This window comes from Lissotriton helveticus, chromosome 2_1, assembly GCF_964261635.1.
Source record: "Lissotriton helveticus chromosome 2_1, aLisHel1.1, whole genome shotgun sequence".
Classification (NCBI taxonomy): Eukaryota; Metazoa; Chordata; class Amphibia; order Caudata; family Salamandridae; genus Lissotriton; species Lissotriton helveticus.
The window spans coordinates 249,043,344-249,057,873 of NC_136059.1; the positions used below are offsets into that span (position 1 = coordinate 249,043,344).

Below are 14,530 nucleotides of genomic sequence, written 5' to 3' on the forward strand. Positions count from 1 at the left end.
TGGGCAGCAACGCCCACCCTAACACCCCGACGCCTGACTTTGGCTGCGACCTACAAACTTCCACGCAGCTCCCATACCTGGGGATCACTCTTACCTCCTCCACGGCCTCAACGGTGACCCTTAACTATACAACACTTACTTCCCAAATCCGAGCCGACCTCGCACGATGGTCGAAGCAACCCCTCTCCTTGCTAGGCCGCATAGCGGCAATAAAAATGTCAGCCTTACCCAAGATCTTATATATCTTCCAGACCCTCCCAGTACTGCCGCCGCCGGGTGCGCTTGCCGATCTACAAAACGCGCTCCGCCAGTTCATCTGGGAACGGAAACGCGCAATGCTGCACAAACAGGTGGCTCACAGAGGTGTTGATGAGGGGGGCCTCGGGATCCCTAACCTCCTGCAATATTTTCAGGCCTCACAGCTCCGCTACCTGGTGGAGTGGTACAGGCCTGAGTCCGAAAAGAGATGGCTATTTCAAGACAGGGCGATGGCTTAGACGTCCCTGTGGAAGATCCCATTTCTTGCCCGCCAGCATAGACCACGATACCTCCTCCGCTCCCCTATCACACGCACCATCATGAAAACCTGGGACATGGTGGCGGTCAAGAGGGGCCTGATGACTTTCCCCTCCCCGCTCACTCCGCTCTTTGACAATCCAGAATTCCCGCCGGGCACTGATCCTCGTGCCTTTCTACAATGGCGTGGTACAGACTGCCGCTCGGCCGGCCATCTCTTTGACATGGAGGGTTTTCTCCCCCTCGCCGATATCACGCGAGCCTACGGAGTGACCAAACCTCACATGTTCCAATACTTCCAACTCCGCCACTGGCTCTTGCACCCGGATTGCGCTCCCCTAGTTGCTCGGCAAATGACGCCATTCGAGAAATGGCTGGTGACGAAAGACTCGGATAGGCACCTTATCCCAGACCTTTATAAGATGTTATCCCCCGTAGCCGGCCCAGGTAAGACGGTGGGACAGAAACGCTGGGAATCAGAGCCTCGGAAGGACATTATCGCCCAAGGAGTGGGGGTTTATACACTACAGAGCTGCACACACCACTCGTAATACTAGTGCCAGGGAATCGGCGGTGAAACTGGCCATCTACTGGCATCTTACCCCGGCAAGACTCAACCAGGGCAATCCTCTTCAAAGCGCGCTGCGTTGGCGGGGCTGTGGTGAAAAGGGCACTCTGACCCATCTCCTGTGGGAATGCCGCGCTCTGCAAGGGTACTGGAAAGCGGTTTTAGACGATATCGATTCCACATTTGAAACTGAAATCCCGCGCTTTCCTGTATACACAATCCTAGGGCTGCCTAACGCACTCACATTTCCCTTGAGGTCACCTCCTGGCAAACAGATGGGCATTGCCATGAAGGCGCCGTCACAACACGTTGATGTCACTGTGGGGATCCACCACCATACCCACCCACACTGGCTGGCTGCATAAACTGTGGTTCACGTTAGGCATGGAACGTATCCAGGCCACGCTCACACACACGGCTAACTCATTCCAGAAGGCCTGGCAACCGCTCCTGTCCCTTCTGTCCAGAGAATTTTATGAAATCACGTGCCCGAAATATCTCCGCATTCTGCGGCTCACGGAACCACCACGAGATCCGCCACGAACTTGAACGCCTTAATACACACCAACCTGAGCGTGCTATGATGAAGGCTCCGGACAACTGGCATACTGGTCGGGGTGGTGGGAGGGGGGTAATGTTGGGTGAAGGGTGGGGGGATAGGTTCTTCTTACTGTTCTGTTCGATTGACATTCTTGCCTGGCAACCGCTCCTGTCCCTCCTGTCCCTCCTGTCCAGAGAATTTTACGAAATCACGTGCCCGAAATATCTCCGCATTCTGCGGCTCACGGAACCACCACGAGATCCGCCACGAACTTGAACACCTTAATACACACCAACCTGAGCGTGCTATGATGAAGGCTCCGGACAACTGGCATACTGGTCGGGGTGGTGGGAGGGGGGTAATGTTGGGTGAAGGGTGGGGGGATAGGTTCTTCTTACTGTTCTGTTCGATTGACATTCTTACATGGCACCTTCACCAACGCGTCTGCAATGCGCCTCTGTGTAGGCTAGGTTTATCTGCTTCCTTGAAGATTCATAGAGAAGACGTGCCTGTCTGTCCCGCTCGCTATATAAGCCTACTGCATACCTACTGTTTTGCATTGCCTGTCTTTCTTGCTCTTAAAATCAATAAAACAAATTTGAAATTAAAGTTTAAGTAACATTTTGCAAATTGGACCTTTTTTGAAAGCAAAATGCCTTCATACAACTAGCTCATCATTTTTTAGGATGTTCTATATGATCAATTAGCTTCACACAAATCTCCAAGTCAGTGATTACCCTTTAAAAAACGACTACTTCTTTCATGCGGAGAAGAAATCACAGACTTTCTATTGTTAAAAATGCCCAGATTTATCACTACTTAAATGTGTTATTTACAAAGCTCAATATGTCTGACCAGAAAGCAGAAGACCAGTGGATATTGTGAAAAGAAATGACAAACATGATCTTGCAGCTGTTTTTCTCAAAAATCTTTTTATCAATCTCGCTTATCATTTCAGGAGGCATTACATTGTGTATGAAGAACATTCCTCACAATCTCGTTACAATCTAATGAGAGTATACAGTCTTCATTTGTCGGTGCCTTTATCCCAAACCAACGGTCACATACGTGCCCTTCTTATTAATCCAATGCTTAGAACAATTTGAGTCTTAAGTCCTTATAACCCCTGCCCAACTAACTCGCCCCACCCTTAACCCATCCCTTAAACAACTGTGGTGGTGACTTCGTGGTATGCGGACTAGTCTATCAGAGTGTTGCAAGATACCAGGAGTACGCTACCGGACTGCAGGGTCCATTCTCTGCTCTAACGAATTGACCACAGGAGGTCACTGGAGCACTCGCGGTTGCTCTTGATTTGACCTAGAACTGGAACAAGTGCATGGCCCTTAACGAGGGAAGATCCTGTGTAAGGTACGGGACCAGCGGACCCCATTTGTGTTCAAAGTTTGTAAATTCATCTTTAAAGATATCTGCTAATCTTTCCATGGAGAGTATTCTCCAAAGGCGGGAATGCCCTTGAAACAAGGCTGGAGCTTCTTTATTTTTCCACGCGCAGCTTTTTCCGTTTTGGCGGTCCCTATGTAGACCCACATTATTGCCTTTTTCCTGCTTTCGTTTGGTATTTTGGGTCTCTAATGCCCAAGAGGACTCCTTCTATGGACGTTGTGATCGGGTACCCTAACACATCTTTAATATGTGACAAGATTTCCTCCCAAACTGTTTTGATCGTGGGGCAGTCCCAACAAATGTGAAAATCCCAGAGGAGACCACATCCCCGCCAACAGAGATCAGAGGTTTCCGGAAATATCTTTTTGAGTTTAGTGGGGTACATGTACCAATCAAAGAGGGTTTTATAATTTTCTCTCAAGTCCAGGGAGTGACTACTCTTAGCTATGTCTGATCATAAGAGTTTCCATTTCTTTGCCGCGATGTCCCTCCCGACCACTTGGTGAGTGTAGTGTTGAAAGTAGAAGGCCATATAAGAAAGAGATCACCCCTTTCATATGTCCCACCCTCCACACAAAGTTTTCTATTGGTGTTCATTCTCACGTGGCTGCTTCCCTGATCTGTGGGTGCAATATCCAGTGTTTGAGCTGTAGGTAATGAAAGTGTTCGCTGGATGGTACGTGGAAGTCCCTTTGGCAGTTTTCAAATGTGAGTATATCATAGTTATGGAACAGGTCTGAAAGCAGCAGGCACCCTCCCTCCCTCCAAGCGTCAAACGGACTCTCTCACAGAGCTGGGGGAAACTCTGGGTTGAAGTGAATTGGGGTGCAGGGAGAAGGAAAAGACGTCCACCCCGCCTTTCGTGACCTCATCCCAGACCTTGAGTGTGGTTCGTGTTGGTGTGCTGATATAAGCATTAGCAGGCCTATCTTTCTTGTGTTTCCAAAGCACATCCCAGATTGTTCTCACCACTATTGCCATGTCCATGTGTAGTCAGTGCTTGTCTGACTCTGCGATGATCCTCAGTTGAGTAGCTTTGTAGTACATACTGAAATCCAGGAGTGCCCTCGCCCTCACCCTTTGTGCCACATAGTGTATGAAAAGGAAGACGCGCCTACCATTCTGCCACATGTACTTGGTGATGAGGGAGCGAAGTCTGGGCACAAAGTCCCGTTCTAGGTCGTTTGGCAGTGCTTGGGACATATATAGTAGCTTTGGTAACACTGTTATTTTTATTGCATTTATTCGCCCAAGCCAAGACATGTAGAGGGGTCTCCAACGTTTAAGATCCTGTTGAAGTTGCAACATTAATGGGGCATAGTTGGCCCTGTAGAGGTCCTCCAACCGCGGTGTGAGCTGGATTCCCAGGTAATGAAGAGAGTGCTTGGCCCACTGAAATGTTGCCTGCTCATGGAGAATGTAAGCCCCTCCATCTGGAACTGTAAGATTTAAAATTGAAGATTTAGCCTGATTTACTTTGAAACTGGCAACGCTCTCAAATATTCTCAATTGGGTCTGTAGCGCCTGCAATGAGGGCCCGGGGTTAGTGAGTGTCATCAGCAAATAATGACAGTTTGTGTTCCTCCCTGCCAAAGCCTATCCCCTTAATCTCCAGGGTTGCCCTGATCTGCGCCGCCAATGGTTCAATGCTTAAAGCAAACAGAAGGGGCGAGAGCGGGCAAGCCTGTCTCGTACCTCTATCTAAGGGAAACAGGAGCGAACTTATCCCGTTCACCTGCACTCTCAAGTGTGGGTGTGAGTAATTAGCCTTTATCATATCAATAAACCCCCTCCCAAAGTCAAATTGTTCTAGGGTGCGGAAGGGGAATGACCAATCTACCCTGTCAAAAGCCTTTTCACGTCCAGGCCCTGGTTACTTTTTCTATTAAATGTATTATCCTACGGATAATGTTGTGGATCTGCCTCCCCTTTCTGAAACCCGATTGATCAGGGTGGATTAGTTCTGGCATCAGGTCCTCTAGTCAGGCAGCTAATATGGCGGAATATAGTTTGGCATTTAGATTTAGCAGTGCGATGGGCCTGTGGGAGGCGCAGTTCTGAGGATTTTCCCAGCCTTAGGAATTACAGTAATCACTGCTTCAGCCATTGAGTTTTACACCATGCGCCCCTTGGCTATTGCATTAAATAGAGAGGTGAGGTGCGGGGTGATCTCTGCTGCATAGGTTTTATAGAAGTGGGACGTCTGGATAACTGGCCCTGGGGACTTGTTGGGCTTTGGTTTTGCAATCGCCTTCCCAACCTCCTCGGCGGTGGAAGGGGAGTTTAGTTGATCATTCCATGATGCCGGAACTTGGGGAATTCAAGTGAGTGCAGGTACTGATGTTGTGCATGCATATCTGTAGGTGAACCTGTATAGAGCTCTATATAGAACCTTCCTATTACGTTTGCCTTATCTTCATCTGCGTGTACTATGTTGCCCTCTCTGTCACAGATGCCCCCTATGTAATCTTTTTTCCTTTTTACATGTAAATGTCTAGCCAAGTGGGCTCCCACCTTGCTCCCCTGGGCCTAAGAGATCTGACGGAGCCGCAGTAGGGTGTTTTCTGCCTTATTGGTGTAAATCGCCATGATTTTCCCTTTCAGGGAGCTTAGTTTACGTTGCAGGGCCTGGGTGGGGGTCTTCTTGTGCTCTTGCAGCTGTTTTTCTCAAAATTATTCCCTCCAGCTCAGCCTCTAAAGCCTCTCGCTCTCTAACCCTCTTTTTGTTCAATGTAGAGTTTAGCTCAATGCATTTACCCCTGAGAACGACTTTAAATGCATCCAAGTTGTTCAGGGGGGAGGTTGCCTGGGGCTGGTTCAGCTGAAAAAAGTAAATGATTGCCGACTGAAGTTCATCACGTGGTACCCTATCTCTAGTGACTGATACCGGGAAGTACCATCTTGGCGAGCCTGGTGTGGTGCAACCCCAGGAAAGGCAAATTGTGACAAGGCTGTGGTCTGAGATAGTGATCGGGAGTATCTTTGCCGCCTGGCGGGACCCCAGTAGAGATTGGCTTATAAATATGTAGTCCAACCGGGAATAAGATTGATGCATGTGAGAAAGGAAGGTGTGATCTTTGGTGGTTGAATATAGTGCTCTCCATGCGTCCTTTTGACTTAGCGCCTGTATCGTATGTTTAATCCCTTTGGGAATGCTACCTGTAGCTGACCTGTGGGGGTGGATGCTATCTATTTCTGCGTGCCATGCTAGGTTGAAGTCTCCCATTAGAACTGTCAGGTCCTCTCCAAAACCACCCACCAAATTCAATAGGGAGGTCATGAACGCCAGTTGATCTGTGTTGGGTGAGTATGCCGATATGAACGTGCATTGTCGACCCCTCAGTTTTCCCTTCACCATAATCACCCTACCCTCTCTATCTGCTTTTATGGCTTCTAGCTGAAATCTTGTAGTGTTGTGAAACATTAGTGCGACTCCCTTTTGCTTTGTCCCTGCTGACGATCTATAGAGTAAGGAGTAACTTTTGTGGCAGGGCCGTAGTTCTGCTTTCTTTAAATGTGTTTCTTGAAGCGCTACTATGTCAAAATGGTGATCTACCAGATATTTCCATATTTTATGTTTTTGAGGGGTGAGTTCAGGCCCCTCACATTCCAAGAGGTTATTGAAACCATCCTGCACTAGGACCCACCCCCTCATTATAGTCAGATCTGTAAATGTTCGAACCCTCCCTTTTCTTCCCATCTACTCGATGAGAAACTCATCAAGTCCTGTAATGTAGTACCTCCCTTGGCGGCAGCGACGTACTACTGGTCTGGTATTCCATATTGTCCACCACCATGCCCTATAACCCCCCCAAACATGTGAAACAAATAACCCAAAATAACCTGAGCTGGGCAGCCCAAAGGCCCCCAACTAGAACATTGCTTGAGGTTGAGGTGGTGTTGACGGGCACCCTGGTCAGGGCCCGCAGCCTCAGCTGCCGTTCGCGTAGTTCAGAGGTAGTCTAGGAAAGTCCATTCTGGCCAGTGCACAAGGAGTAGATATAGTCTTTAAGAGACATACTCCGAGTTCCGCCGTCACTCCTCCACTTATTAACCTGTCCCGTGCTTTGGCTCCCTGCCAGTAGGACTTCCACAGTCTCTTTTTTCTGGTCATCGGTATCTCATTATTTTTTAGATATTCTGCCCCTGGGGATCATATGCCATTGGGATATTGTGCCTCTTGCAGGTTCTTTCCCTTTTGACGTTCCCTGGCTGCGGTCATCTTCGGGGATCGGGAGTCCCAAGATTCCCAAGCCCTCCTTCAGTTCTGTGTTGTGAGGCATTTTGTTATTAAATTCAAAATCCAGTCCGAAGGTTAACGACAATCTATATTTATATTTGTCCTCTCGTAATTTGGTCATTATTGACCTAAAGTGTTGTCTCCACAGTAAGGTGTGGAAGGCGCCAGGTCTTGGTACAACATGCATATGTAACTTTGAAAGGAGATTTTGTCGTTCTTCCTCACTGCTTGCAAGATTGCTTCCTTCGTTTCGAAAGAGTGAAGCTTGACAAGGATGTTGCGAGTACGGCGTTGTTCTCCAGTCTGTTGGTTCCCCACGCGGTGAACCCTGTTGATTTTAATTCTCATCTGGCGCGGCCCGAGAATTTCTGCAAAGAGCCCCTCAATAAAGGCATCTAGGTCTGGCCCCTCCGCTCCTTCCTCTAAATCTCTTATTCTGATGTTCTCTCTCCGCGACCTATTTTCCAAGTCTTCTGTCTTCATGAGAGACATCTGTAATGGCGTTTGAAGATCATGCACTATTTCGTGGGAGACCATTGTGCGTTTGTCCAGCTCTTGCGTCTGGCCCTCTACCTCCAGAATTCTAGTGCCTATGGAGTCCACATCCTGTTGGAGGGCGGTCATGGTTCGGTGAGGTTGGCTTTCAGTTGGTCCATGGAGGACTTTATGTCCTGCTTGATTTCTGAGCGGAGCTCTGTTTTAAATGCCCTAATAGAGGCCAAGAAATCATCTAAGCTGAGCGACATATTGGCTGCTTATCCCCTTCGATCCTGGGCTTGTCTCTTCTCTGCAGGAGTAAATAAATTGGAAACTTTGCTCATCGCCTTTTTCGGGGGCATATATGCGGGCTGGCTGGCCCTCTTAGTTTAGTTTAGTTTGTGAGCTTATATAGCTCTTGAATAACCCCCTAAGGGGTATCTCAGTGCTTGTGGACTTGCAAAAGAAAGTTGTCACAGTGGGCTGATCTAGAAGAGGGCAGTTTTCAAACCCTTCCTAAATTTCAAGTGGTCTGGACATTTCCTTAAAGCTATTGGAAGTTGGTTCCATAAGGATGGCGCCTGATAAGAAAAGGCCTTTCGTCCAGTCTGTGCTTTTTTGACAATGCAAATTTTGAGCAAAGATTTCAAGCCAGATCGAAGGTCCCTTTGGGAGATATATTGATGGAATCTCTCCACCAGATAGGAATGTCCATTTCACCATATTGCCTTGTGTGCCAGACACCAGATCTTAAACTTCACATGTTTACACACAGGTAATCAGTGTAGTTGTTGTAGAAGAGGGAGTGAAGCTGCTCTGTGAGGGGCGTTTAAGACTAAGCGTGCTGCAGTGTTTTGTACCACCCGAAGGCGGTTCAGAGAAGTCTTGTTAGCTGCGACCCGTAAGGCATTACAGTAATCTAATTTACTCAGCACCAGGGTTTGGATGAGGGTCTTTCGCATGGAGTTGGGGATATAAGGAAAAACTCTTCTCAGCAGGCCCAACACATGAAAGCATGAGCCAGCAGTCTGCGTTACCAGCTCTTTCACTGTTAAAGTCTGTTCAAGATGCACCCCTAAATTCTTTGCCATTGTTTTTGGTGCTGGAGTGGTTCCCAGCTCTTTAGGCCACCAATAGGGTGCACACAATAGTGGGGCCTCTCCAAAGAGCATGATTTCAGTCTTTCCGGCATTCAGCTGTAAGAAGTTGTTTCTCATTCACTGTGAGATGGCCAGCATGCCGTAAGAGAAGGAAGCTTGGGCTGTCTGAGAGGTCTTATTGAAGGAGAAGGTAAGGTGGGTGTCATCTGCATAGGATATCGGAATGAACCTGTAGTTCCTCAGTAGTAAGGCCAAGGGGGCAATGTAGATGTTGAGCATGGTTGGGCTTAAACATGAGCCTTGAGGCACTCCGATGGTCAGTTCTTTCGTATTGGACCGATATGGTCCCAATTTAATAGTTTGGGTACGATTAGAGAGGAAACTAGTCATCCACTGCAGTGCCACTCCCCCAATCCCGGCTTCCCTCAATCTCCTGAGCAGCGTTTGGTGGTCGACCGTATCAAATGCGGCAGAGAGATCTAGTAACACCAGGAGGGTAGGTTGGCCATTATCTAGTGCGAGTCTGATGTTGTCAGTAACGGCCACCAGGGCAGTTTCCGTGCTATGTTTTGGCCGGAAGCCCGATTGAGATGGATCCAGGTAGCTGGCCGATTCGATATGGTCAGATAGATGTTTATTAACATTTTTTTTCAGAACTTTTCTCAGAAAAGGTAGGAGGGAGATAGGGCGGAGATTTGAGAGATCTTCCATGGAAGCTTTGGTGTTTTTTCGGATTGGGATGATCTGAACCGCCTTCCATGTTAAAGGTAGGTGGCCTTCCTTCAGAGATAGATTCAATAGAGAACAGAGGGGGTCTGGTAGCAATTTGGCAAGAGAGGCTGAAATTCTTGCAGGTAAGACATCGAGAGGGAAGCCAGATATTACCTTGCACATTATTTTTCTGTCTCTTCCGGAGATAAAAGGTTGAAAATTCAACAGTGATTTTGCCCTTGTGCTAGGTGGAGATACTGTTATGGCGTCTGCCGGCAGAGGACAACTTGTTGCTGTGATCCTATTATAGATGGTGTCAATTTTCTGTATAAAGAAGTCACTTATCTTCCTCTTCGAGGGAGTGAGGCCTTCCCCCGATTCTCTACTCCCTTGCTACAACAAAAGGGTCTTAGGCCTTCCGATAGCTTGCCTCACAACCAGAAGAGTCTGCTCTCAGACTAAGAATTGCCGGCCTTCTTAGAGTCAGGCAGGAAACATGTGTTGTGCGTGATCTTCCCTTGAGGCCTGGGCTGATGCTGCTGTTTCTACTATTTTGCGGCCTCTAGATGTTAATGGGATTCTCCCTTGGGGTGTCGCTTATGATCCCTGGCGACAATCAACTGCGAGTGCCATTTTGGAGTCAGGCGCATTTCTTATGGCTCTCAAAATGTACTGCTACAATGCCCAAAAGTCTGAGGGGGATTGTGTCTGGATCCCCCAGCCTCCAGGGCTCACCATCTGGATTCCTGGCAATATCTACAAAGCCCCCACTCACCGTCTTCCGTACCGCGGTGAGTGTCTGCAAAGGCGGGCGGGAGACTCATGCGTTGGGTGCGTCCCCTCCGTACCTGCAGACTACTCTCTGCACCCATCCCCCCTCCGCCTTATCTCTCCAGGTGGTCCGCTGCCCTCGCTGTGAGCGCTGGTATAGCGTTTCAACTATACCCGACCCCGGCGGACCCATTTTGAGAACCCGCTCCGCTCCCCTCCACCACTGAGTATATCAACTTTCCCAGTTGTACAGAGCGCAAAATTGCTCCCACATGGTCCTGGTGATAGCGCGCTTCTTCGGGGGCCGATTAGGCGAGTTTCTAGCTACCTCCCGTATTTGGAGCAACCGGTACAGCTACAAGACTCCGAGCCGGTGTGGATCACATCCACCTGGTTATCTTGCCTGGGCACACCCTGCAGCTGTTCAAATTTAGTAAGTTCTACAACTGACCTCCAGACAGTAATTTAGTGCCTGCAGGTGAAAGCAGTGCTTAATTTGTGCTAGACTAGTGCTCTGCACTGGAACTTAATTGCCAACACCGGTAGTTATGACAGTCTGCCACATGGTGGCGCTGTTTGTCCACGTTAAAGATGAGCACAAAACAGTTGCTTACTAATTAAAAACACATTTAAAAGGACTAATACCTGCTGCCCAAACCATTCTTATAGCTTTAGGGGCCTTGAATTGTCTCTCTTGCAGGAGTGTGATGGTTAGTACTTGTGATGGTGCTGTCATTGGCAGGGCTAGTAGGGGCAATCAGTGTTGCAAGCTGCAGAAGCCTCCCGAGAAGGACCTTGGCACTTCTGTTTTTTACATATAAAGCACTGGGTGGAAGTCTAACACAGTAGAAGGAAGCCTTCCCCCAACCGGGCAATTAGCCACGTGCTAGATAGGGACCAGACATAACGGAAGTGAAGTGCTGTAGTTCTGTTAAGTGTCATGCTCTTCAAACAGATATAGTGGATAGAAACAGCTGCAGGTACTCTTACCCTGGCATCCGTTCCTGAGTTCCTCTTGTCTCCAGTCTTCACAGCCACTTTGTACAGCACTTTAGTAGGAGTGATGGGGCCAGGCCAGGTGCTGTACCTCTCCGACCTGTGCGAGGGAGCGCTCTTGGCACGTTTCTTAAAAGAAAAGAGATAGCATGTTACTAATGTGTGTTTTACAATTTAACCAAACCTAGGCACACATCCAGGTAAATCGACAGTCTGTAAATTTACTACAAAATTTCAACGAAATCCAAACATTAACAAATCAGTGCGATGTTGCTTTGTCTTTAATTCAGTGTTCATTAAGCCAAAACAGAACCAGCCGACACGTGTTTCGTCGCATATGGAAATGTGTGTTTTACATAGGGCAGGCTACAAGCCGAATTAATGTTTTGGTTTACGATTTTGACTAAAAAATATAAGGTGAGGCCTGGTGATTTGCAAAGAAACCTCTGACAGCTCACGCGGGGAAGCCACAACAGACCTGACGCCATTTCCTCCAACGATGAACAGTGCTGCCTACGACTTACCCACCCATGTGAGCCATGATTGTGAACACAGGCCTCAGGATCCATGTCTCAGACTCATTCTTCTAGTTTCGAAGCAGTGAAACAAAAGTTACATTTTCCTTACTTTGACTTCAGAGCAGTGACAAAACGGGCTCTTAACCCTGAACCATGGCGGAGGCTGGTGCATCATTTCCCAAGGGCCTCTAGAGCCCCAGGGAAGCTGGTGGAGTGGTGGCTGCCCATCCACTGTCACTCCCATCTAAGCAGAACAGAGGGGGGTGAGGGAATGTCACTGCCGCCTTCCCTGTCAGCCCTGGGTCTGCACAGACGTGCAGCAGACAAGGGTTGTGCCCTGCAGCTGACAAGAGCTCCACCCTTCACTGGTTGTCTCTCACAGCCTGTCACTGCCAGAGCAGGTCTGCTTGTGTTTTAGGCGGGAGGATGACGACAGATGAAGGAGGTGGTTCACGCAGGCATGGATTTTTCTCTATATATTGAGGAGCAGATCTACAATCTCCTTGCAAAACGTTTGCATCATTTTTAACATGGGAAAAGTGACGTACAAGTGGCGCAAGGGGCTTGTAAGTAAGCCCCCAGATATTTTTTTTAGAGTAGGATGGGATTGTGGGAAAGAGGTATTGAGGGTGGCGTGGGAGGCTGGCCTGACACAAAGGTATATATTCTGTATTTGTGTTCGTAACGGGGAAGGCATTGCTAAAGCTTTTGACCGGGGGTGTTATGTTGCGAGCGGGGTGGTCCCATTGTGTTATGAGTCGGAGGCGTGTTTGCCTCCCAGCAAAGGACAAGGTTGTGGTTCCGACCCTCACATGCAGGGGGTTAGCGAATAAACAGAGACGAGGCTTAGACCTCGTGGTTCATGTAGTTAGTGCACCTGCCTGTGTCTCCTGTCATTATTTCATGCAGCCTGTTTTCTCCTGTGCAGCTTCCGACGGCCTACACTGAGGCCTGGTTCCAGAGTCCAGCCAGGCCACTACAGAGTGGCCAGCTGTCTGTTTGTTTTATGTTTGTGTGGGGAGGGTGGGAAAATGGCCAGAGGGTGGCAGTTGGGTGTTAGGACACCAGGTATGCTACGCTTACATTACCTATTTATCCAGCGCCTTGAGACCCTCACGGGTGAGTAGCGCACTATATAAAACCCTGATTGATTGATTGATTGTCACTTAGCACACCTTGGTGGGAATAAACGCGCTATTCAAAGGTACCCATATACAGTAGTTTATATTGTTTATAGGTTCAATGGAGTTTTGTTCACTACCTGCTGTGACATCACACCATTGTAGAATCCAATTAATTTCAACATGACATGACGTCATATTGCTCGCAGCCATCCTGCTTCATCTCCCACGGTTCTCCAGAGTCCGTGATGGAACGGTGGATGCTGCTGTGTCACCTGTCCCCCCTTCCCTTGGGTTCCCCGAGCATGAGTTACATTATATCAGATTATTTCTGAAGGCCACTGCTCCTCAACCCTTACTTTGCTTGGCGATGAGGAAATTGTGTGGCAGAAGACAGGATCCAAGGTATGTGTAAAGAATTACATTGCACTTGCCGCAGTATCAGTGGCAGCCCTAAACATTATGAACAGGTCAAGCACCAAGGGTGGGATTGCACAGTGCCTGGTGCAGGTGCTTTCAGAAGATTTCCAAAGAGGTTGGAACCACTCAGATTTTTTAGAGCCTTGCGACTTAGGTTGTAGCTGGCCTGCTCCAGAAAACATTGACCAACTAGGTACCTGCTACTTCTCAACACGTGGGCAACCAAAGAATCAACACAAACAGCCGGGCTCCGAGTGACCGCCACAGGACTTTCAGGATGCGGACATGGAATATCACCTAAGTGGAAATAGTGTTAGAACTCACTTATTTACTAAATCATCCACCTCTCAGTGAAGGAAGCACCCCAGCCAGAGATCTGTATGGATCTGCATGTCACTCATAACTATACATGTTCTTGAAGTGATGAAAGCTTGTACTAGTCTGCCTTGCTGGATCTGTTCTCCTGCCAATGGAAGATTGCACTCTGTGTTCTGTGAGACAGGGAAGCTTGCTTTGCTCCTGTCATGCTGTACCTGTTCCATGAGAGAGCAAAGCTTGCGCCCATGCTGCCCTAGGTATATCTGTTCTATGTCTCGGGGAGGGCGGGGGAAGGGGAGATTCCACTACTTTTACTCCATTTTATGAAAAAATAAATTATGTATTGAAGGCACTTGCATAACATGTCTTCAGACCCATGGACTGCTTCATTTGATATGACATGCCTTTAATCCTGAGGAAGGGCAATATTTGAGAGCCAAAACATCTCAATGGAAAAAATAAGCAGGTTTCTTTGCTTGACCTGCATATTTATAATCCTGTGGTATGGAGACACCATTATGAGAAACTTTTAGCTTGTCCACATACAACGGGAACATAGTTCTAACAGTTTAACAAAGGGAGAACATAAGTGTCAACATGAGGGAACATCACCCAAAATAAGGAAACCATTCCTAGTCTATAGCATAACCAGTGAACAGTAGTATTATCTGAAGCTTTCCAGAGCTAGATGTGGAACCCACCATTGAAGCATACCACTCATGGTAGGTCACGGGTCATTATCCCAAGAGTACATGATTGTATTTTAATTTCCTAGCAAGTGTGTCTATTTCTTCCAAGAGTTACGTACTTCCTGTATATCATCTCT

At 48.0% G+C, this 14,530-nt stretch overlaps 1 protein-coding gene across 2 annotated transcripts in view; it reads right to left on the reverse strand.

The window, feature by feature from the left end:
- Positions 1-14,530, reverse strand: part of LOXHD1 (lipoxygenase homology PLAT domains 1) — a 1,099,077-nt gene that overhangs the window by 1,038,536 nt on the left and 46,011 nt on the right. For both annotated transcript variants that reach the window (XM_078674764.1, XM_078674763.1), the window contains one exon: positions 11,322-11,456. In XM_078674764.1, the coding sequence (XP_078530890.1) occupies positions 11,322-11,456 (135 nt within the window). The remainder of the gene's footprint in view (positions 1-11,321; positions 11,457-14,530) is intronic.